We start from the raw sequence: 25,255 nt of genomic DNA on the forward strand, positions 1-25,255 counted from the left end.
AGCTGGAACTGAAGCAGAGACGCTCGGTCATGTGATACGCGCCCCAACCATTTGGCCATCAGGCCACCATGTAGTTGTTTAAACCTTTCACTCAAAACTGTAAATGTGAACTTCATGGAGGCGCTAGAGAAAAATTCCAAATTTCCTCTCAGTCCAAGAGTTGCTCAGTCTTAGTGAATCAACCAACCCACCAACTGATATTGCCATTCATAAAGCTGCTAACAAGGCTTATAAAAAACATACCAGTTTTTAGTTCAGAAGTCATTAATAAGCACTCAAGAGTTTCTCATTTTCTAATAAGCCATAATCCATCAAGTCTGCAGTAAGTACTTACTAATAAGCTTGTTATAAATGGGCTTTGTCCACATTATCTGCAAAGCTTTTCTAGAAGTTAAGTAGTCAAATGGTCCACTGGAGTGGTCTTCCTGATGAGCTTAACAGCTAGGTAGAAAGACTTAGCAAGGAGAACATACACCAGCCAAATGGATTTTTACAACCTGGCAGCCCAGAGGTTGTTCTTCTTAATGGTTTATGACTGATATATAAAGCTATAAGTTACAACTTCTGACTTTTTATAAAGGACGCTTTATGGGATGGTGATACCACACTGGAAAACGTAAAACCTTATCAAGCAAGAAGAAAAAGAAATTGGCCATATCCTGCATGTATCCAGTCAGCCTGTTTGTCCCTATAGATGATGCTTTTAAGCTAATGAACGTTTCATGGGCTCTCACGCTGGCCTTAGCATGTGTATCCCAGCCAAGGAGGATGAGCATGATGACAGAAAGATCAGGGAGATATGATATGATTTGATTTATAATGTCTGCCTGACCTTTATTACCTGTGTTGGCACTAGAGGAGAGAGAGTTTGAGAGAGAGGGAGAGCACGGGAGACGAGGAGGAAGAGGAGGGGGGACGTGGTGGTTCTTGGAGAGGGAGGAAGAGTGTGAAGATGAGAGGATGAGGCAATTAAGGAGAGAAGACAAAGCGTGGAGGCAACGTAACATTTGCAGTTGTTTACGCTTAAAAGCTTGAATCCTCGGGGCCTTAACCTCTCTTATCCCGTTGTTCAACTGTGCTCTTTTTTTTTGACTTAGACATCAAGCAGTTTTTTTTGAGCTTATCTCTAATTGTCCCTCTTCCATGGCTCCTCTTTGTTCTCCTCCACCTCTCCCTTACTGTATCTATATCTCCATCTCTCACCCTGTCTGTCTCTCTGCCCCTCCATCTCTCTGACGATGTTAATTATTAAGTGTAGTTGTAGTTTATCTGTTGGCTGAGACTCAGGTTTCTGACGGAGAGACTAAAGCTCTACCCAAGGGCAGTCATATGTGGAGATGGTAGAAACAGATGGGGAGGGCACCAAGCAAAAGCGATTTGGAGAGAAAGGAGAACGTATGTGCACAGGAGTGGATGAGAGAGGCAAAAAAAAAAAAGACAGGCAAGAAATTATACGGAATGAAGATGGGAAATTATACCGCACTATATAAAGGAAGAGGGAGAGATAGAGAGCAGGAGGAGCAGAGCAAAGAGAAAAATAATTGGGCCAAAGAGAGGGGGAAAAGGCTGTAGAGGAAAATGAGAGATGATAGAGGGAAAGGTTGAGTGTGAAAGGAGATAAAGGAAAAGCAATGGAGAGAGTGAAACAGAGGCCGTTCCCTCTGTGTTTCGTTGCTGATGTTGAATGATGGGCCAACCGTGGAAATACTCCCATCTCATCCATCACTCATACCTTGACCCTGCCCCGTCCCTTGTTGCGTGCGTGTATTTATATGTGTGTGTGTTCTATACACACGGGGTTATTTAAGCTGCTGTAACTTATACACATGGAACAGGATTAAAACGACCCTCCTCAGCATTGAGGAGATGAAGGATGCTTCAGCAGGAGTTGTGCTGAGGGACATAATTTTCTATTGTGTGTGCGTGTGTTTGTGTGTGTGTGTGTGTGTGTGTGCATGTGTATTAATTGTGTTGTGTTCCAGTCCAGACAGAATGCAAGCGGATTGTGAAACTCAGAAGTCAGTTCCCACGGTGAGATGGGGGTTCCCATGGCAACCACAGCAAAGGGAGGACACTGGATTACCCTCTCTCTCTCTCTCTCTCTCTCTCTCTCTCTCTCTCTCTCTCTCTCTCTCTCTCTCCCCCTCTTTCGCTCCTCTCTCTCTCTCTGTCTCAAGGGTGATAAAGGATTGTACTCTCATTAATTTTTCCGCCCTCTCGAGAGCAAAGTGTCCGGGAAGGGGACTCTGTGTGTGCGTGCACATGTGTGTGCACATATGTGTCTATGTGTATGCGCCCATGTGCATGCTCCGGGCTTTGTTATGTATGCGTCCTTGGGTCTTGAATGCATTCCTGTCATCCATTCAGCAGTTTTCATTTCATTTGTGCTCAAATGAGAGTGTGTGTGTGTGTGTGTGTGTGTGTGTGTGTGTGTGTGTGTGTGTGTGTGTCTGTACGAATTCAACACAATCTTTCATTTAACTTTCTACTTCAGACTATTTTCCCTTTTAAGCCTCTCTGCTTTTCACTTCTGAGCCGTGCTCCTTCTTCCAGTTTGACAGCTAGCAAGCAGCACAAATACAACAAACACACACCATACGCAAGTTTACTCTTAAACCTCCTCCTAAGAATGTCATGTGGTTGGTCCAGACCGTTCTCGTTTATCGTTCCCCGAGAGTGGAATGAGCTACCAAATGTTATCGGAGCATTGGCGTCTCTCTCTATCTTCAAGAGACTCTTGAAGATTCATCTCTTCTGAGAGCACCTCCTCTCCTAACACCTCTCACACCCTAACATGCCTAACTCTCACTTACTGTTCACTTCTTTACCTGATCTCCTTGCACTTTGTCTTATTGAACAGATTTAGTACTGTAGTACTTACTCCAACGTCTCCTTCTGTGCTGAAGCTCTAGTGTTGCTCCTCACTTGTAAGTTGCTTTGGATAAAAACATCTGCCAAATGAGTTAATGTAATGTAATGTAATGTAAACTGACTTCAAATGACTGACTTCTTACCCACGGTTTCATGCTAGCTGTCTTGCTTTTGTAGTTGTGAATATTAAACATGTCAAAATGTCTCATCAGAAGTTGTGCCTGTAAATGAAGGTTGATACATTTAAGCTTATTATTGCAAGTTTCTACCCTCACAGAAGTTGTTTTCTAGGTTAGTACATTCAGTTATGTGCTTGTAAATTTGATTTTTACAAGCTGTGAGGCACAGAATTCACACATGGAGTTGAGTTGCGCAGATCTCTTGTAAATTAAGTCTGTTAATGTTTTATACACTGCCTGATCTATCCATCGAGACCTTAAACTTCTCCTTCTTCCTTCAAACATTATCCTTGACCAGAGACAGACGGGTGACAAACTGAAGGAAAACCTGAATAAATGAGTGGAGATGCGTAATGAATGCAGATGATTCCACACAGCGTCCAAGGGGTCACTCAGTGATTTTCAGTGGTATGAAAATTATGTGAATTATATGCTATGGCCCTCACAGTCACCATATCTCAATGGGAGACGATGGACAGATGCGTTAGACAGCACGCTCTTCACCAGCATCACTAAAACACCAAATGGAGAATGATGTTCATGCCTCCAGTAGAGTTCCAGAGACTTGTAGAATATATGCCAAAGTCAAGCCCACTAATTCTAGAAAAGCATGGTTGCAGCACCTATTGGTTTCTGATGGTATGTTTAACGTTTGGATGTTCAGTTTACTGCTTACCAACATCTAGACTAATACTAGAGCCAGAAAATTCTAATTTGGGGAAAGGGGAGGACATCTGGGTGGAGGTGAAGTGGGACAGGCAAGAAGTAATCTAACTGGCTGGTTTTGTATGGCTGAGACTCCTGTCAGTCAAACTAATGAGCTAAATTTACAAGCACGGGTGCGTGAAATGTGTTAATCTTCAGTGTACTGTAGCTGCTCTGCCATGGTGTTGATCCTTAACTTTGTCCCACGTGGTTTGAACGTGTGAGCATTTTGGCCATCCTGTTGAACTGTGTGACTCTGGGGATGTTCCAGCCTTGTGGCCACACCCCCTTCTTCCTGCAGGTAAGGCACACACGTACACACACACACACACACATACAATCTGAAATTACAAAGTAATTATGTTCTGCTGTGAGACTTTATTATCTAGGGTCTGAAAAGTTTTTTCTTTAATTTTTTTCCACTTAATCAGTTTACACTAATCCTCTGGGTTTTGCGTGTGTGTGTGTGTGTGTGTGTGTGTGTGTGTGTGTGTGTGTGTGTGTGTATGTGTGTGTGCAGGCTCTGGATGATGGGATCTTTGTGTTTTTTGCCGGGGAAATGCTGGTGAAGATGGTGGCTCTTGGGGTCATAGGTCAGAGCGGTTACCTAGGTGACACATGGAACAGATTGGACTTCTTCATTGTTATAGTGGGGTGAGTGTTTGACAGATGCACACACCCGCATGCACACGAAACACACGCGCATCTGACATTAAATATGAGCCAAAAGTGTGTGTGTGAGTGTGTTTTGTGTAAAGCTTAGACACTTGTTTAATGCCAGTTAAATGTCAAGCGTGTGTGTGCGCGCGTGCTTAGACGTACAGACAGGAGTGTGTGTGTGACAGCTCAGCAGAATGACAATCACATCATTCAGTCCTGAGAGACAGAGAACTCGGTGATTGGTTAGTTAAAAGGCTATGTATCGCAAAGACCGTGCACTGTGTTCTGGTGGATTCCCAGTAGACATTCAGGATTTGCCAAGGTCAGGCTGATCAGGATGCCAGTGACACAGCAGCGGCTTTCCCTCTTCGCAGAATGCTGGAGTATTCCCTTGATGGACACAACGTCAGCCTATCAGCCATCCGGACTGTGCGGGTTCTCCGCCCACTGAGAGCCATCAACAGAGTTCCCAGTAAGTTTTTCTCCTTTTCCCTGCAACATACATTGCACCCAGAAAGTAGGATGACAGTTCCTTATTGTCTTTCATTGTTTTGGCTCTGTGCTCGGGCACATTGGATTTTAAATGAAACAGTAACTGCGAGGTTAAAGTGCTGACTTTAAACTTTAATAGTTTGTTAAAAGTGTGTTCACATTCAAATTAGCTGAACAGTATAGGAATCTCCTGAGTTAAGGACAATGCAGCAGGTCAAAGATTGTAAAGAGAGAGAGGAGAGAAAAGATTTTAATGGTCAAACTGTTTAACATTCTTGACTTAATGAGTCACTAACCTGACCTGACCTTGTGTTTGATTTGCTTGAGATCGGACTGGCGGCATAAAGCCTCTGAAACGAGTGTGAAGTGAAGATGACTGCAGTACAGGCCTGGCAGCACATCAGCAGGAAAGATACAGGACCAAATGTCTGCTGATGTCTGTGAGTCGTAGGCTTCAGAAAGCCACTGACTGAACAAAATCTTAAATATGATGACTGTGCAAGACTTCTTTTCGCTTATGTTAACCTGTCCGATCAACTTTCTGTCCCCGATAATTGGTGGAGCGTTCATGAAGAAAGACAATGTGGAAGTGGAAACACCCTAAGCTGAAAGTCAGCAACCTCATTAGTCACAGCCAAGACAATGAAAAATGTGTCACTGTCCTTGTACTTTCTGACTGCACTGTAAATTCCACTTCATTTCTTTACCTTACCAAGCTGCACGGCTATCGGCAGCTGCAGCCCTCCATTTGATGGACGTATGTGTAAACAAATCAGGACGCAGTGAGCAAAGTCACGGAAATCATTGTGATGCTCGTGTTCTTCTTAACAGCTCATCACACAAAATGGCCAGCCAACTTTCTCTTTTCTTTTTTTTTTTTTTTTACTACACTCTTTGACCTTGGCACAACTCAGGCCAAGCTCCTGTAAAGCTGGAAAGTGTGTCTGAAGTGGCCAAAAGTCTCAAAGCTGTGAGCAGGAAGATTTTTTGTCTGTGCTCTTCAACAGAATGGAGTGGAGGATAATTATCAGTGTTTGAACTCTAATTATTTGCCATTAAATTAATTGCACTGCTCCAGTTTTGTGCAGAATACATTAAGAGATTCTTCCTGTCTGGCCAACACTTCCTGTGACTGACATTTTGCTAAATTTAAGCCTTGGTTATATGCATATCTTTGCACGTTTCAGAGTCCAGTTTTGGGGTTTATGCTGTATGTGTGTGTTTGTGTGTGTTGGTAGGTATGCGTATCCTGGTGACCCTCCTCCTAGACACACTTCCCATGCTGGGTAACGTGCTGGCGCTGTGCTTCTTTGTCTTCTTCATTTTCGGCATCGTTGGAGTGCAGCTGTGGGCGGGGCTACTGAGGAACCGCTGTTTCATGGGAGAGGATGTCAAGATGTGAGTTACTATAGTAACCGGCAGACGAGCAATGCACTGGCCTCATTACGCTGAACCCCATGTCAAAAGTTTGCTCGCAACTGATCTTCTTTCACCCAGCTATTATTTTCTAAGAGGGGGTCGATCACCGATAGGCTGATCTTGTTTGTTCTCTAATCAGCTCCGTCTGGGAGGAAGTAGATGCGTAAGAGTTTTTCCTGTTACAACCTCCAGCATTAGGGATCACAAATCAAGAAATTAAGAAGGGCTAAGTGAAATTTGTGTGTTGTTATTCGGGGGGTGCTCAGTGGCAACTTCAGCACAAACCTTCAGAGTTTCTCTGTCTCTCCCGTTCTCCCCCACACAATGCTTCGCGTCACGCTCGATCACTGTCCGAATGGCGCTGTTACAGCATCGCTCTCACTCCTGCTTCCGCTCACATGTTCTCAAACGCAATCCCATAATATCACATAACAATGCATAACATCATCATGTACACCTCCTGAGCTCACATCTGCTCCACCGTCCTGGTTAGATAATAACCCCTGACAGTGGTCATATGTAGAGGTGGGGGTGCATCAAAACAGCTTTTATAATACAATACGCAAAATGCTATAAAATTACTGAGATGAATAAGAGGCCTTTTTTGAAAGATAAGCTTTAATAGGTGATATGATGATCTAAGAGTGATTAAGTAGAAGTTCCCACTCTATTGCAAGCCACTAATTCTGTGTTGTCACACTGGAGAACTCAGAGCAGTTCAGTTTATTATGTTTGAAACGTAGCGTTTTAACAGTCTTGTTTTAGCAGTCAAAAACAGAAGAATCTGTACTGAACAACAGTGACGAACGGCCTTGAAAAGGAAGAACTTTTTTATTCTTTTAATCTTATCACTGCGGCAGGAGTCTGGGTCTGTGTAGTGATTGCATCTCTAATATATTACTGCTTTTTAAAGAAAGGCAATATCATACTGTTTTCTTGGTTTATTCACATTATCCTGCCGTAGTAACCTATACATTTTTACTCAAAACTAATCCTTCTCTCAATTTTTTTCTCCCTCATAAACAACAAAATGACCTTTCCTAATAAGAAGTGAGAGTAACCCTCCCCTGTGACCCCTTTCTACACCACAGATGATTGATCACTTATCTCTCCATTGCACCCTCCTGCTTTCTTTTCTTTTTTTCATTCATCTGTATTTATCTCTCTGTTTCCACATTTCCTCTTCAGCACCCTTGTGTATTTCATATTCTCTTTTTGTTTTTCCAGAAAACAGAACGTTTGTGCACAGAACAGGTCGATAAAATGATTTATCCTCCTCAGAATCGTTTGGACTTGACCTGAATATGTCCAGAAACTTATCGTTTGAATTTAAGACCCATTTCCTGTTTTGAAGGTTCAAAGCAGAAGGTGATAACTTATCTTTTCCTGTTAAGAAAACCAACAATGAACTGATTTTACTAACAAGTATTTGTTAGTAAATTCAGCCAAAGCCTGATAGAACTCCGTCCTCCGTCTCATAGTGCTCCATTGTTGTCCAGAAACTATTGAAAACATATTAGTGAGCCACACCATTGTACTGGGTGACGTGCTCCTTCATTTAAATGAACATGGCCACTGTAGGTTATTTTGACTCAGTGCCACATAGATACTCATTAGTAGTCCAAATGTCTATTATAAAATTATATTTGTTAATAATTTTTATACATATATAATAAATAACAAAAATATATTTTTATTCCTCTTATACCCCCGTGCCAGGAGATATAACATTTCCTTCCTGAGTGGCTACTATCGGCCAGATGGCACCGATGACCACCCCTTCATCTGCTCGACAGACAGAGAAAACGGGATGCTTCGGTGCTCCGATGTGCCTCGCCGCCGCATAGGCAGGACTTCCTGCCTCCTGGGCGCTGAGGAGGCCCGTTCAGAGATGGGACTTAGAGTAGATGAACCAGTCTCATGTGTGAACTGGTACCAGTATTACAATGAGTGTCGGGCCGGGGAAATGAACCCGCACAAAGGAGCTATTAACTTTGATAACATTGGATATGCATGGATTGCCATTTTTCAGGTAAATGTCTGAAGGACGTAACTAAAGCGCTACATCGATGATCAATGAATTATATGCACACTACACACCACATATTACACACTGTGATTATTACTGGTTTGTGTGTGTGTTTTTCGTTCAGGTAATTACTCTAGAAGGTTGGGTGGACATCATGTACTATGTCATGGATGCACATTCCTTCTACAACTTCATCTACTTCATTTTCCTCATTATAGTAAGTACACCCCCCCCCCCCCCCCCCCCCCCCCCCACACACCCCCACACACACACACACGCACACGCACATTCAGACACAGAAAGTTAAACGCGTGTAACGGCCATTGTGTGCATGTTTTCGTGACCAGGTGGGTTCCTTCTTCATGATCAATCTGTGCCTGGTCGTCATAGCAACACAGTTTTCTGAAACAAAACAGAGAGAACACGCCTTAATGAAGTCGGAGCAGCATGCCCGCCAGCTCCACCAATCAGCTTCCACGCTGGCCAGCGACAGCCAACCAGGAAGCTGCTACGAGGAGATCATCCGCTACCTGGCGCACCTTGGCCGTAAGGCATGGCGACGACTGTCCCGCGTCTATGCTCAGACACGCACACACTTTCACTGTGTGTGTGTGTGCCAGAGAGACAGAAGGTGTGGATCCGCCAGAGGGGGCGGAGTTGGGGAGATGAATGGACTTGCCCACCGACACTCAGGCCACGCCCCCAATGACCTGTCACACCTTCATCAGCTTTATCATCATCACCAGCATCACCACCAGCAGCATCAGCCTCAGTCTGAGCCTGCTGTCAGTAATGGAGGGAACGGTTTTAATTATCCCTTCATATCACCCCTCTTCAGTCACCTGGACGCAAAAGGCCGGGACCAGAAAAGGATGGCTGCCACGGAGACCGTCAGCAGATTGCCACAGCTGGTGCTGGAGCATGGTGAGAACGAAATGGGTGTGTGTGTGTGTGTGTGTGTGTGTGTGTTTCTGTGTTTCTGTATGACCTCTCAAGGTCAAGGATTCACAACCTGAGCCTCACAGGGGGCAGATTCACAGATCTGGACAAGCACTGATCCTCCTGTATTCTAGTGACGTTAGCAGTGTTGATTCTTTTGATGAAAAGAAAAACTTTAATGTACCTCTGTTTTTCAGTGAGTTATTTAAATTTGCTTAATTTCTTTTAATTCATTCTTTGAAGAAATAATCCTTGAGCATTAGTTCATCCAAATTACAAACAAACTTATTTTTCACCTTCACCATCACCTTCAGAGGTATTTAGACCTGAAGATCTCTTCAGATTTATTTGGCGAAATTGAAATATGAATGAAACATCAGCTGTTCAGACTTTTTCCAACTCTGATGCCGTGGAGTTGAATTTAATTTTGTTTTTGGTGCTTAAAGCATTATACAAATGAAGAAGAGCCTTCACATTCGAGAGTCTGCACAGCATTTTTTTTTTAATACGTTCACAAGTTTTCGGTCACAGACCTTCGAGGACATCCAAAGCAAACAGAATGCAAGAACACTGTGGTGTGTTTATACATTCAGGTAATTATCCCCAAGGCAACGCATCTGTGTACCCTTTACACAAGATCACACTCAAGGATATTGTAGTTTCATGACATTTGTGACTACAAAGATGGAGAGTAGGGGATGCAATGTATGAAACAAAGAGATGGGAAACAGCTTTATAAGCAGCTTTATAACAGCTGCATAAACAAAGATCAGCCTAATGTCATCATACTCCACAGAAAAATATGTCAAATTAGAGTGAATTCTCAAAAAAGACTCATTATTCAAGCCTAAAGGTTGAAGTGTCTCCAGACAGTTGAGCTTAAACATTTCCTCTGACCTTACTTTTTTGTCCAGATCGCATCTTCTGTGCAGGATTCCCAGCAATTTGAGATGAGCGAGATAGGATGTGAATATTCATGAAAATGACTAGCAACAGGATATTTGAGATCTCTTCAGAGCGTTCTTTGCATTACATGTGCTGCGCTCCTGTTCAAAAACCTTTAACTTGTGAAAAAAATTGTTGTTATTGTGTTGTGGCACTGTGCTCAGTTGCCACATGGGGAGGAGCTCAAAGAATTGTAAAAAAACATTTGAACCAGCAGCATGCCTTTGCCAGAGACAAAGTCAAGTTACTCGGGATAAACTGCACACCTTTTTTTTTTTTTTACTGAAGTACTTACTGAAAGAAGAACTGAAGAACTGTCAAAAATGACTCCCACTGGGTCCCTCAGGATTTTAAGATGTTGATTTCCCAGATGTCAAGGGCTCATAGGGGCACTCCATAAAACTGCGCTCTCACTTAAAGATAAAAATTGATGGTTAAAATCAAAGCAGCCGAAGCCAATATATCCTTCCTACTATGGGTCATGCTCCAAAAACACATCACGTCTGTCAAACTCCATCTAAAATTTAAAAAATAACCCTGATAGCATCACAATCGGCATTTCAGACTTCACAAAGCTCCTCCACTCTCAGACGCTATTATACAACCATCTTCACATGCTCAGTAGGACTCCCCGTGCTGTTAAATAACACTGAAAATATTTATCTAATGTTAATACAATTCTGTAATAAAGTCTAATTGTTACTGGGACACTCTCCATGGACAACAGAACTTTATTCAGTATGTTGTTACGTGCACTGGGGATCCGGAACCGGAATGGTTGAAAATCACAGCTCTAGATCAGCGTATTTTCTGTGTATGTAATGCAGCGTCATTTTCAGCCTGCCTGCTCAAAGTTTCCTTGGAGCCCGCATTATCTATAGACACACACCACGGAACGACTTGATTGGATTTACTATATCAGTCTCCAGTGAAACATGAATTTGTTGTAATTGTGATGACAAGTGAACTGCTCGTGCTAGATTAGTGTTTGTTTGTCATTGGAGCATTCCTCCCGAGCTGCCTGCTAATGAATTCCACTGAAATCTTACTCCCGCTTCACTCCACACCCCTTCCCCTCCAACACAAACACACACACAGACAGACACACATCCCTGTTCTAATAAAAGAACTCCCCCTCTGCACAAAAGCATCCCAACTGCACAGTAGCTTCCATGTTATTGAATTTTTGTCTCCCAGAAATGAAATGAAGGTGCTCTCCTTTACTGAGCAGAGAATATATTGAATGACAGAATGTCTACATAACTACAACATACAGAATCAGCTGTCTTCTGTGCCCTTGTGCATGTATGATTTGTGTGGCCCATGTTTATATCACTTCCTCCCTGTGTCTGTGCAGGTGTGTGCTCTGGGCATCCTGCTTTACCGTTGCCGGGTGAAGTCCCAGGAGAGTCCTCAGTATGCCCCTACTGCATCTACTACAACCAACTTGGTGACAGCGAAAATGTTAATGAGCAGCCTGAAGACCAGCACCCTGGGTACAGCAACTCATGCCATGGCAACAGCCCGTGTCATAGTAACAGCCCATGCCACTGTAGCAGCCCCTGCCACGGTGATGCACAGGTGTCTGAGCCAAAGAAAGGGCTGTTCGAGCGTTGCTGGGCGGGTCCCCGAACTAAACTCGAACTCATTGTTAGCAGTAGATACTTCAACAGAGGAATCATGATTGCCATCCTTATTAACACGCTGTCCATGGGCATAGAGTACCACGAACAGGTATGTTTGTGTGTGTGTTAGGGTGCACGTTTGTGGGTGCACATGCGCAGCTATGTGCATGTCCCTTTGCAGATTGGATGTGACTACAGTTTGATTGAAAATGGATGTGCTAATCACTGTGTGTGGTGGAGTCAATAAACTTACCCTCCAATCAACACTTACAGCGAAAGCATATGGGATCATCGTGTGTGTGTGTGTGTGTGTGTGAGGCTTTGTGTAGGTGTGTGCACGCATGTATCAGGAGATGGAGAAACTCATAAGACCTGAAGTGTTAATTAAAGCATGACCCTGGGACAGGAGAGAGAGTGAGCGGTGTAGAGACGGGGCACAGTGCGAGAAGCGAGCGAGAGCGAATGAAGGAATGAGGAGTAGGAGGAGGACAGATCTGACATTGTGATTGGCTGAAAGGCAGGGATAGACTGCGGGTGGGAGACGAGGGGAGATTGCATTTGGCCCATTTCCTGAACAATATGACAAATCTGGATGGCCTTAACTTCTTGAATGAGTAATGTTAAGGGATAAGGCCAGCCCCATTTTAGCCTTATTTTTAGTATCAACAAATCCCCAGAGGAGACCAAAACCAACAATGAAGATATATGAATGACTATAATGACACATGAATGTGTATCCAAAGCCTGTTATAGCTTATTTCTCCCTGCCATAGAAATGTATTGTCATCCAAAAACGTATCCAAAATACAAATAGGAATCGTACGGCTTCAGTGGGCGACATTCCATCATTTCAGTGGATGTGACCAGTACAGTTCAGTTTGAAACACCTCAGAGACTTGTTTCTGATCTCCGGGGACTAGCTCTGTGTCAGGCAGATGTCACTGAGCATGCTCAGAGAGACACTGTTCCTTGTTTACACAGCTTTGCTAGTCCACAATCTGAGAGGAATAAACCACAGTGGCTGTGTTCTCTGTAATAAAGAAATGTCACCCAACTGCCACGATACTGGTCCTTTATGTGTTTTTAATACTGTAGTTTTTGTTCAACAGCAGCGCTACAGCACTGTGGCATAAGCTATATTAGACTTTGGTTACTCAGACAACAGGCTACTTTTTATTAAGATTTTTTGTTTTGATTGCTGTTTTATATGCTGGACTGTTTCTTGGCTTAGTTACAACCATGGGAACCTCGTGGTGACAGCATCCAGCCAAGAAGGAGTCTGGTACATAACCTGACTGTAGCCTTGTATTTAACAGATCTGACGCTGTAACAGAAAGCGAATAAGTTTATTTCCTAAAATATTGAAGTATTCCTTTAACATGTTTTGGGCTCTGAATAAACTGATACCATGAATCGTTTTTGCTAACATGAGGCCTACAGTTGTTTGATATCATGGGAGCTTGTTTCACATGAATCAGATCAACTGAACTCTACATGTGCTCCAGAATGTTCCTTTTAGTTATTATTGTCCCTCCTGCAGCGGCTCTACGGCCCCAGGAGACACTTGCCCCTCAGTTGGAGAAGCTCTGCTAATAATAATATTAATAAACGTGAATTCACTGATTCTACTGAAAGGGACTGTGGGTAAAAACACCCCTTCATTCAAATCCTGGGGCAGCTCGTCTGTGTATATCTAAGACTTTATCCACGCAGACTCACACTGTAGCCTTGACTAGCATTTTAGAAATTCCTATCATGCTGAGTTTACAGCGCTCCACACTGTCAGTCTGTCTGTCTCTGTTTATTTGTTCGTTTTTCCTCTGTGCCTGTCCATCTCTGTGCATCAATATCTCCCTCTTTTCTCTCCACAAACACTGCACCTCTTCAGCCACAGGAGCTGACAGATATTTTGGAGATCAGTAACATGGTGTTCACAAGTCTCTTCAGTCTTGAGATGCTGCTGAAGCTCCTGGCTCTTGGGCTCTTTGGCTACATCAAGAACCCTTACAACGGCTTTGACAGCGTCATTGTCATTATCAGGTGGGACTCTGGGCGGGGATGAGCGGTGGGGGTCTTTGTTCGTGTGTTTACCCCCAAAATGGGAATTTTGTCATTAAATATTCCTGTTGTCACTGGAAAATCCTGATCGCGAGTCAGCACTGCAGTCACATCTTCCAGACTGTCACAGTGATGCTGGTTCTGGCAGTGAAGCCAAGTGGTTGCACTTTTGGTCCAGGGGCCTCTGTTCACTCCATTATGTAGTACTACAAGCTAAATTATGTATCTGTGCTTGAAGGCTCTGCTTGTTTACTGTGCCAGTGCTCACTGCTCTCACTCTCTTTATTGGCTGGTAAGTTGTAAACAGCATTGGCCCGTTTCCTCTTTTCAGTTGCCACATGTCACAAGAAAAAGAATTAAGCGCCTTCCCTACCTGGAAGGGAGGCTTTCTGAGGGTGATAGCGACGCTAACTACAAAAGAGTTACAGCTGAGGCTAAGTGGGCATTGCTATCTTGGTTGCTTTAATGTGAATTTAACTTTGTGTTAATAATCTGCTTGTCATCTGTGTGTGTTTTAGTGTGTGGGAGATTGTGGGGGAGGCAGAGGGAGGCTTATCGGTGCTGCGTACCTTCCGTCTGCTGCGAGTTTTGAAGCTGGTCCGGTTCCTTCCTGCCCTGAGGAGGCAGCTGGTGGTGTTGATGAAGACCATGGACAATGTGGCCACGTTCTGCATGTTGCTGATGCTCTTTATATTTATATTCAGGTACAGTACACGCTTTTTTTTTTTTTGCCCAAAGGCAACACTGCAGGCTGAGACTCACAAGCCAAAATGTTTCTTCAGCTTTAATTATACTGATTATTCCTAGAAATTATAGTCGCTGCTACTGACCTTTTTCTTACACTGTTACAGGACATATTACCACATGTATCATCACCTTTCACACAAACACAATTATTCACGCAGGCGGCATTACTGTATCTTGTTGCGCAGCATCCATATTAAATTACCATGTAATGAAAGCAATGTATTTTTTCATTGTTTTACGTGTGTGTGTGTGTGTGTGTTCCAGTATCTTGGGGATGCATCTATTTGGCTGTAAATTCGGTTTGCGACACGACAGTGGAGACACCTTACCTGACAGAAAAAACTTTGACTCTCTGCTCTGGGCGACTGTCACTGTGTTTCAGGTTAGACAAACACACAAATACAAGCAGTTGCGTGTGAGCGCACAAGAATATGCATAATATTTCATTTAGAGGAATTTCCCCATTGATTAAGTACTGTTATATTTGATTTTAAAATGGATTGGGATGCGATTCAAGCAGCAGCTGCTGCTGTCACCGGCGGTGGACCTGATAATCTTCTCCATTATTTCATTTGTTCCAATTTGGGAGTGCTCACGCTCAATTTTTCAACAAAATAGAAAAACTCTCCCAGTGGGCAGGTAAGATACACTTCACAAGCCGAGTGTGAGGAAGAGTAATGAAACACGCACTCCACAGGAGCTCATTTAATACTGATGAGCATCATAACTGTTCAACTGACGATGAGATATTAAAGGAAGACTCCGCTCTTACTGTTCTTGTAATTACGCTCAGATCAGCTTCTGGCTATGTAGGTTGCATTTATGATCCATTTGTGTTTGATGCGACTTCTTCTCTCTCTCTTCCTTTCTGCAGATCCTCACCCAGGAGGACTGGAATGCGGTGCTCTATAACGGGATGGCCTCCACCTCGCCGTTGGCTGCCCTCTATTTTGTTGCCCTCATGACCTTTGGCAACTACGTCCTCTTCAACTTGCTAGTAGCCATTTTGGTTGAGGGCTTTCAAGCTGAAGTAAGGGCAAAGATGCAGTTTTATTTGAGCTGCTTAGAGAATGAGGGATAGAGAACGAGACTAATTGAGCTCTGTGCTGCTGATGATACCAAAGCTGCCTACAAGAGAATAATGTCCGCTATCCTGCCTGTGTGGTTTCTCCCCTCTTTCTCTCTTTATCCATCACTCTTTTTCCTCTTTGTTTCTCAGTTATTCTCTCTTCCTCTATCTCACTTTCTATCTCCTTTTCTCTCTCTTTCTCTCTATCTTTCTTTCTCGCTGACACACACACACACACGCGCGCACACAAAATACTCTCCGGGGTAGGGATGTGTTTGATATCGCCTGCCATTCACAGCTGGTGAGCTTTTGTTGTTTAGTTTTCATCTTTTATCTCCGGCATCAGAGAACACTTGCTCTCTCTCTCTCTTTCTCTCTATCACACTCACACACACACACACACACACACACACACACACACACACACACACACACACACACACACACACACACACACACACACACACACACACACACACACACACACGTACAGATACCCTTTGCCAAAGCTGTCTGCCTCCATCTTTCTGGCGTGAATTTTAATTAAATTCAGTAAAGCTTTATTGGCATGACTACAGGAGATCGCTGCCAAAGCCATGCACATAACTCAACTACAGAACACTGGAGATCCCCTCCACCCGTCTGCCTTCCGTTCTTTGTCTCTCAGCCTTTCCCACTCGACTTGCTCTTGTTTTTCTCGTTCACAACAGTCAACAGACAGTGACAAAAGGAAGGTGGTGATGACGATGAAGATTATGATGTTAGTGGTAATCCCGAATCTCTGTGTGTGTGTGTGTGTTTTTTTTTAGGGTGATGCCAACAGATCTGAGGCAGATGACGAGGGACAATCACTCTCTTATGAGGATGAGGAGAAGTTGAGAGAGTTATATGCTGCAGGTACAAACTCATATCAACTTAGAGCTATACATGGAAATACAAACTCACCTGCCATCACCTTAAAAGAGAATTTAGCTCTGTCACAACTTGGATCCTGTTTTTGTTGTTTTAGTTGTGGCAGGATAATAACATTGTACTCAGTAAGATAAGTCAGATAGAGCAGGAAACACAACCAGTCACATGATCATGCAACCTTCAATTTTACCCGACTTGTTTTGAACAAAAGAAACAGTGAAATCATCAATCGCTGTTCCTGTACTGGTTTTGTGGCTGAACTCTTACTTACCATACTTGATGTAGCTGTATGTCACACATGGTTTTCCTGATTGGAGGTCAAAAGGTCAAGTGGTCCCTTTCACCCTCAGATAATTTTGAATGGACTCAAAAAAATTTATGAGATTTTTGAGCCTTCTACCTTATGTTTTTATTCGTTTTTATTTAATTTTTTTGTATTCTTTATTCATTTAAAAACATCACGTCTCTGAGTTTCTCTGTGTGGAGATCTAAAAGCAGTTTTCTTCTCTATTCTGCCAGGAATTAATTCTAGTGTATTCATTATCAGTGTTTAATAGTAATGTAAGTGTTCTATTTATTCACTTATTATTACATTTTCCTTGGCCTAAAAATTGAGTCTGAAAAATATTGGCACCCAACTTTTAAAATGTAAACTGCACTTCAGATCCTCAGATTCCCAGAACAGAAAAAAACTAGTGTGGACATGACCTCAGTGTCTTCAATGGTAGTTACAGCTCTGATCATAAACGATACAAATGATGGTCAAAACTATGAAAATACTGTTTTTTAGTTTTAATATACAAAAATTATCCTTTAACAAAAAAAGTTTGGGTTTGTTTGTGTGTATGTGCAGAGCTCAAGATCCAGGCCATGATGCTAAGCCCCAATGGACTTCTGAACCCAAAAGCCTCCATGCCCCACCCTCCTCCTCCACCTCTGCCCGTCATCACACACACCGCAGCCACACCCACCATAAACTCCGGACAGTCACGGCGAGCGAGTGGTGCTTCCATGGATATCAGCAGCCTCGAGCAGAGGTCACCGGTGAGCCTTGGACACATGCTTTTACCTATATTATCATCACATCAAGTATCAGTAATAAAGTTTATTTACAGAAGCAGAGAATATTACAATATATTAAAAAGGAGATAAATCCAGGCCAACTTGTTTTTATAAATTCTAAAACTGGGGATTTATGATTATTTTGCACAAGTTAAAATCCTGAAATAACAACTGAGAGAAAAAACATTCCATCCCAGTGACCTGCTATTAAAGGTACCCTGTGGAGTTTTATTTGTTTACAACGATGCATTCTCAAGACCCAAAATATGACATGGATGCATGTCCTTCCTCATATAATGTTCACAAAGCCAAATATTTTGAAACTAGGATTGTTTTGACTGACAGTCTTCTTGCTTTGAGACATTCTGCTGGCACATTGCTTTCTTTCTTTGGTGCATTACTAGGACCAGCTATCGGATCAGTTAAGTCATATAGCCCTCATTTCACTGATATGACTTATATTTGTGGTGTAGATTCTGTGCATGATTTAATTTGAGCAACTGATGAAATGTTTCCAGCTTAGTTAAATTGTTCTAGTACCTTCTTCACAGGCACTCGCGGTTCTCACTATCAACTCCTTTCCTAGTAGTAAAGACACCATCACAAGAATCAGGCCAGGTCCAAATTTACGGTGTATAGCTTACAATCTTATCAGGTAGCGTCTTGGTCGTTTGCCTCAGGGCTCAGGTCTGTGTGTCATTATGTCTAACACCATGTCTACACAAGAGGCGCAGTGTGAGCAGCATGTCAGCAGAACATCAGCAGCAGCCTCAGCACTCTGTGTGCCTCTGCACAGGGGGCGTTCAGGCACAGTACTGAGTTTTAAGTCACCTGTGTTTTTGAAGCTATCAGAGCCCGATACACAATACATCAGTGACCTGCAGCAAAATAGACTCGGACCATAAAAACACACTTTTTTACGGGTGTATAGCACAAGTAAAATGCAACCTTTTATGCAGTCTGTTCAGACAGTTGGATCGATTAGAATAAGTGTGTATCTCTTCCATCAGACGTGCATGAGACGGACGACTGAAAAACATGGCTGAAGCACTTTCTTTGTGGACCTGCTGTAATACCGAAGTGCATCCAAGCAAACGTACTATCAGCTCAGGTCATGTGGTGTGTCAGAGTTGTGACAGGAGAAAAATGTGTTTTTTGAGGTATGACAGAAAGTGAAACCTGTGCAGTGACAGGGGAAGATGACATCCGTTGCTGCTCTTTTCAGCCATCGCTGCTTGTTAATTGAAGGCACATCATGCTACTGCCAGTGTGTTGGTGTTCCCTATCTATTCTCTTCTGGTCTCTTCTGGTGTACTGTATCTTGAATGAAGTCTAATTCAGATTGTCTGAAAGTCCTCACATCCCTTTGAATTGGATCTTTTTGTCTGAAAAATAATTATTTGCTAATAATTTGCTTTAATGCCATGGATCTCCCCACTAATACAAACACAGCAGAATAAATGCCTCATAAAAATTAGACCACATTTTGTGTAATCACAGAGCCCTAGTGTTTGTCCTCATTTGCAGGCCATTAGATTGAAAACAAAATGGAGACAAATTCATGAAAACAGTGCTCTACGGCACTGCTAGTGGCCAGAAACTCCACCGGGTACCTTTAATCTGTGAAGAATGAAATTTCTATTTGCACTCCTTCAGAAATACAATGAGGTTACCGTTATTTAAATTTGTCTTCGCAGTCTCTGTTGGACAGCGGTCCGGAGAGTCGTCGCTCCAGCTGGACCAGCATCAGTCGAGCCCCCAGCCTCCACAGGAAGAGCCAGTCGGGAGAGATGGAGTCCCTGTTATCCGACACTCATACGAGCTCCAACCCCAGCAGCAGGGAGCAGTCTCTGGACCAGCCTGAGTACCTGCAGGTGCCCCTGCTTCACCCACCCGACTGCAACGGCACCACCTTTCACCTCCCTGACAACTGCTACGACGACGCTCTCCTAACGACACATTACCACAGTGATCAGGAGGACGAGGAGGTTGAGGAGGTGAATCTCTGGGCATTTGTTTTATTTATTGATTTGATGATAAAAGATGTTTAAGTAGTCTAAATTTAAGTCAGAAGAAATGTGCACTTTGTTGGTGTCCTGCTTCTGAGAGAACACCGGGAATATTGTTTGAATTTTTGTGCACATGCACTAATATATAAGATCACCTCGTAAACTTCGTAGCATGATAATTTAGACAAGGAGCTCATAAAGTGGAGAAAGGAAAATTTAATTTAACTCTGTATATTACGCCTGTGTAATTTGTGTGTGTGTGTGTGTGTGTTCCTTCCAGAGTTTATGTAAGAAGCTGAAGAAGATGCTGGAGCCATATGAGCCTCAGTGGTGCCTGGAGCATGAAGAATGGTCCCTCTATTTGTTTTCTCCACACAACCGGTACACACACACACACACACGCTTATTTCTTTGTGACAACGCTCATTGACGCAATGCATTCCCAAGCCCCTTATCTTAACCTCAACCATAAATGAATGCCTAACCCTAACCAAAAACCAATTCGAACCTGAACCCTAAAACCAAGTCTTTAAAGTTGTGGGGCCTGAACAAAATGCACTTTCCCAAAATGCCATCACTCTGTAAGGTCTATGCTTCTTTTTGGTCCTCACAAAGACAGATGTACAAGTACACACGTACACACACAAACACAAACACAGGCACACACAGCTCCTGATACTCTCCTGAGTGCCCTAGGTGGCTTAAACCACAGCATGTGTGAAAATTCACAGTTAAAGTGTGAAGGTTACAGCTAAGGCTTAGCCATACAATTTTCACTTTTATCAATTAAATCTGGCCAAGTGTAAACATACACATTATGTTGAAAAATGCAGTGATGTCCGTGATGTTGGTGATGTGCTGCAAGTACAAATCACGCAACAAACAGAGCAGCGGCTGATGATGCTCGTTCCCTCTCTTTGTGTCTCTCTTCAGGTTCAGGTTGTGGTGTCAGAGGGTCGTAGGCCACAAGATGTTCGATCATGTCATCCTCCTCTTCATCTTCCTGAACTGCATCACCATTGCACTGGAGAGACCTGACATACAGCCGAACAGCATGGTAGCACTCACATGCAGACACATGGATTCACGTGTTTTTACTCATTCGCATAGTACACACCCGAGCAGCATTGTAACAACAACCTAACCCCAAGCTTTAACTTAAACTTAATGTTTGTAATTTTGCACTGGAACTACATTCCTTGTCTGATCTGGTCTATTTTATTGATATTATTTCCATCTTCATTGTGTTTTTAAATGTTATTTTAATGCATTTCTACTCCTGTATATATACATCGACATCCAGCCATAACCCTCACACAGCTCTTTAAAGAAGTGAAAACCAGCTCCACTGACAGAACTAAAATCATTCCTCACACACACACACACACACACACACACACACACACACACACACACACACACACACACGCACACACACACACAAGACAAGCTGTCGACGACAGCGGCACTCATGTACTTGCAGCTGATGTAAGAGCAGTTTGGGAGTTATGATAACCGCACGTGCTGTTCCCAGTATGTTTTTATTATGTTTCTGCTCCAGTCGTAATGGATGTTTTTTTTCCCACCTCATTATGTAACATGCTGTAATTAGTTTGAATTCAGAATCAAAGCTAAAGCTACTGGGACACAGAACCCTTAGACTGACGAATGTGCTTCTCTGTGTGTGTCTGTGCACACTCTCACGTGCATGTGTGTGTGTGTGTGTGTGTGTGTGTGTGTGTGTGTGTGTGTGTGTGTGTGTGTGTGTGTGTGTGTGTGTGTGTGTGTGTGTGTATGTGACAGGAGCGGGTGTTCCTCAGTGTGTCCAATTACATCTTCACTGTGATCTTCGTGGGTGAAATGATGATCAAGGTAACCATAACAGTACACGTTTTCTGAACAAGCACTTCACTCTGCTCATCTTACTTGTAAAAGGGCAATTTTCTTCCTGGGTGGAGATCAGAATTGCTTTCAGTCTCATTTTACACCTCATATTATTTTATTATTTCAGTAATTTTGCTGGATCTATGTGTGTCTGTCTGTGTGTGTGTGTGTGATAAGGTGGTAGCTATGGGCCTGTACTTTGGGAATGGCGTCTACCTCCAAAGCAGCTGGAATATATTAGATGGGTTGCTGGTGTTTGTATCGCTGGTGGACATCCTGGTCTCCATCGCATCAGCAGGTGGTAATCGAATCTTAGGCATCCTCCGTGTGCTTCGTCTGCTCCGCACACTGCGACCTCTCAGGTAGTTGTATGGGAGGTTTTCTCTTATGTTTATCCCACTGAAATTATCTGGTGCACATCAGTGTGTGACTGCGTGTGTGTGTGTGTGTTACAGGGTGATAAGTCGGGCTCCAGGTCTAAAGCTGGTGGTAGAGACTCTGATCACATCTCTCAGACCCATCGGGAATATCGTCCTCATCTGTTGTGCTTTTTTCATTGTTTTTGGGATATTAGGAGTCCAGGTAAACATTTATACTGTTTATTCCCCTGCTCATCAACTGTTGGTCGAAGATAAGGCTCAGCATTTCAGCTTTTTGCTGACGAAAAATGCGCAGTTGAAACTCACTGTCACACAGTTTAATGCCGTCAAGCATCCAAAGCTGGTTGGTGATCAGTGTCTCCTTGTTTCCTGCTGCAAGAAGACACTGATCACCATGGTTTAAAATAAATGAGGCAGAGCTCAGAAAATGCTTCAGGTAATAAAAAGTGAGCAGAAAAATTGGGAGAAAATGCAAATGAGCTGCTGATTATGCACCAGTCCCTGGAAGTAATTATAAAAACAATGGTTCAGCTACAGGCGGATTGTGCTGAGAATGTATTTTTTTTTATTCGATTTCACCTGTATTTTTTTATTATTAATTAAATTAATTAATAAATACTATTATTTATTTATTGCAGGCAATTTTCTTCTGTTTTTAACATATAAAACAAATTAATAATAAAAAAAACAAGCTTATCATGTTGTACAATGGTTCCCAACCTTGTTTTTTGTAACTACTTTTGACTTGTAACTGCTTCTTTTCCTCATGAAACAATGGATAGTTTCAGCTCTTCAGGCCTCAACAACTCTCAAAAATCTCTTAAATGAATGAATCTAGAAGAGAAAGTTGCTCTTTGGTTGAACTGCTCATATCTCACATCCATATTGTTTAATTTTAAGGGCTCACATGCCAAAACAGCTGAGGATCAGTGTGTAAAGTATTATATTTTCAGTGGTATTTTTGTACTACAATGTAAAGGCTGTAAACTCTCCTCGTCTTTATGCTAGTTTCCATTTTGCAAATCTTTCTGCAAATATTGAGATTTAATGCTTCCACTGGAAATGACGCTTGATGAATGCTGAAGCTAATATTAACACTCAAGCATATTTTTCAAAAACACACTACTACTGGATTATCTTCTAATGAGAACTCTCCATGCTGGAGTGTTTCAGTGCCTGTAATGACTGTAAGGCAGGCTGGAGCAGATGGTACTTGGATATCTTAGCTGGATCATACAGTAGGCCTGTAGGCCCTCGCTGCGTAATTTACTGTACACCAGTACATCAATCTTATCTCCAGTCTGGGAAGCTTTGTTTACACTACCTTGAGGTTACATTGTTCTCGTGTGTTTTTATCTGTGCATACTTCTGTCTGTGTGTGCAGCTGTTTAAGGGGAAATTCTTCTACTGTGACGGGCTCGATGTGAGTAACATCACCAATAAAACCCAGTGTCTAGGGGCAGGATACAACTGGGTTAGACGGAAATACAACTTTGACAACCTTGGACAGGTTTGTCTCACACATCAGTCACTGATCAATCACACCTGCTCTTACAAACCGATTGATAGCATGACGCTGATTTACATGTGCCTCACTCTTCCAGGCTCTCATGTCGCTGTTTGTGCTGTCATGTAAAGACGGCTGGGTCAGTATCATGTATGATGGCCTGGATGCTGTCGCTGTGGATCAGCAGGTGAACACACACACAAGCACACACATACACACGCATAAACAGAGAGCGGAAGAAACAGGGTATGTGGAGGAAAAAATGAACCTCAGGGAGACTTACAAACCGTTCGTCCAGTGTGTATTGTATTTCACTGAGTTTTGGTTCTGTTTTGTGTCAGTCTCAGGTCCATTTGATCTTGTTTGTTTCAAGCAGAAAGGAGAACTGTTTGAAGAGAGAAGGGAGGTGTAAGGAAAGAGAAAAGGCAGATGGATAAATAGATGTGAGTTGACAGTGCTGGCAGTTTCACTGCTGACTCAGGACTTACATTGTCTTCTTGTTTATGCTCTCTCCTCTTCTTGTTCTCCGCCCCTCCTCGCCCTCTTTCGTCACTCTTTTGTTCTCCTCTTTTTCATTTTTGTCCCCCATGCTACCTTCCCACCTCTCTTCCGCCCGTTCTCTCTCTATTATCGCTTACTGCAGCCAATAAGAAACAACAACCCATGGATGCTGTTGTTCTTCATCTCTTTCCTCCTCATCGTCAGCTTCTTTGTGCTTAACATGTTTGTGGGCGTGGTGGTGGAAAACTTTCACAAGTGTCGCCAGCAGCAGGAGGAGGAGGAGGCACGGCTGAGGGAGGAGAAACGACAGAGGCGGTTGGAGAAGAGGAGGAGAAGTGAGAAAGCATGAGGGGAGGTTGGGGGGGGTATACAGTATATGGCCAAAAGCATATGAACAACTGATTATTGCACGTATATGTAGCTATTGAACATGTCTTTCTAAAGCCATGGGCATTAATCTGCTGCTACAACAGACTCCACTCCTATGTGAAGGCTTTCCACAAGAATTTGGAACCTGGCTGCAGGGATTTGCTTCCATTCAGCCACATGAGCAGTATTCCCAGTGTCCAATTCATTCTGGCTACACAGCAGCTGCCAGAGACTATCCCCTGCCATTCTAGCTGGTGTGTCAGTGTCCTCTCTACCAACGACTAGGGCATCTCACTCACGGCTTATGTTCGTCTCTTTTCTCTGCCCTGCTTTCTTTTCATGTCAGGTCTATTTTTACTGGAGAGGTTCATGTTTCTGCAACAAATGTGCATGAATGCCTATATTTATTGAAAACTGACATTAATGGCACGTGTAATAAGTCACTTCTACTTCAAAGTCTGAAGAAGAAGAATATGGTTTTCCGTCTGCACACTAGGAAATCTTCAGGAAATAGAGATACAAACAAAAGATGGCATGCAAAAAAATGGCATTCAGACTACTCTAAAGAGTACTGGAAATGTGGCTGTGGAAGAAGAAAAAACAAATGCTTCCAATGGACACTTACAGGCGACAGATCCATGGATCTGGATATCTCCAGTAGATCAGGCCTGGTTTGCAGTTTCTCCCAAACATGTTGGATAGTATTGAGGTTGAGGCCAACCTGGGAGTAACATTTCTCTATGGACCTGGCTTTGTGAACACAGGCATTATTATGATGAAACCGGTGCTACAAAGTTGGAAGCACATTGTTGTCTGAAACACTTAAGATTTCCCTTAACTGGAACTAATTCTTACCACGAAAACCGATCCCAATCTAAACATATACAAGACAA

The 25,255-nt window shown here is 42.9% G+C and overlaps 1 protein-coding gene across 1 annotated transcript in view; it reads left to right on the forward strand.

Moving 5' to 3' along the window:
* The window catches only part of LOC121180711 (voltage-dependent T-type calcium channel subunit alpha-1H-like), a 41,919-nt gene that overhangs the window by 5,709 nt on the left and 10,955 nt on the right, over positions 1-25,255 (forward strand). Inside the window, exons 3-25 of the mRNA XM_041036329.1 lie at positions 3,963-4,056; positions 4,276-4,409; positions 4,790-4,887; positions 6,146-6,305; positions 8,046-8,358; positions 8,480-8,572; positions 8,703-9,279; positions 11,597-11,973; positions 13,753-13,904; positions 14,441-14,626; positions 14,934-15,051; positions 15,544-15,699; positions 16,548-16,635; positions 17,504-17,694; positions 19,410-19,709; positions 20,002-20,102; positions 20,655-20,778; positions 21,525-21,593; positions 21,783-21,967; positions 22,061-22,187; positions 23,370-23,495; positions 23,590-23,679; positions 24,136-24,328. Coding sequence (XP_040892263.1) covers positions 3,963-4,056; positions 4,276-4,409; positions 4,790-4,887; positions 6,146-6,305; positions 8,046-8,358; positions 8,480-8,572; positions 8,703-9,279; positions 11,597-11,973; positions 13,753-13,904; positions 14,441-14,626; positions 14,934-15,051; positions 15,544-15,699; positions 16,548-16,635; positions 17,504-17,694; positions 19,410-19,709; positions 20,002-20,102; positions 20,655-20,778; positions 21,525-21,593; positions 21,783-21,967; positions 22,061-22,187; positions 23,370-23,495; positions 23,590-23,679; positions 24,136-24,328 — 4,052 coding nt within the window. The remainder of the gene's footprint in view (positions 1-3,962; positions 4,057-4,275; positions 4,410-4,789; positions 4,888-6,145; positions 6,306-8,045; positions 8,359-8,479; positions 8,573-8,702; positions 9,280-11,596; positions 11,974-13,752; positions 13,905-14,440; positions 14,627-14,933; positions 15,052-15,543; positions 15,700-16,547; positions 16,636-17,503; positions 17,695-19,409; positions 19,710-20,001; positions 20,103-20,654; positions 20,779-21,524; positions 21,594-21,782; positions 21,968-22,060; positions 22,188-23,369; positions 23,496-23,589; positions 23,680-24,135; positions 24,329-25,255) is intronic.

The sequence above is a fragment of the Toxotes jaculatrix genome, chromosome 4 (genome assembly GCF_017976425.1).
Source record: "Toxotes jaculatrix isolate fToxJac2 chromosome 4, fToxJac2.pri, whole genome shotgun sequence".
Lineage (NCBI taxonomy): Eukaryota > Metazoa > Chordata > Actinopteri > Toxotidae > Toxotes > Toxotes jaculatrix.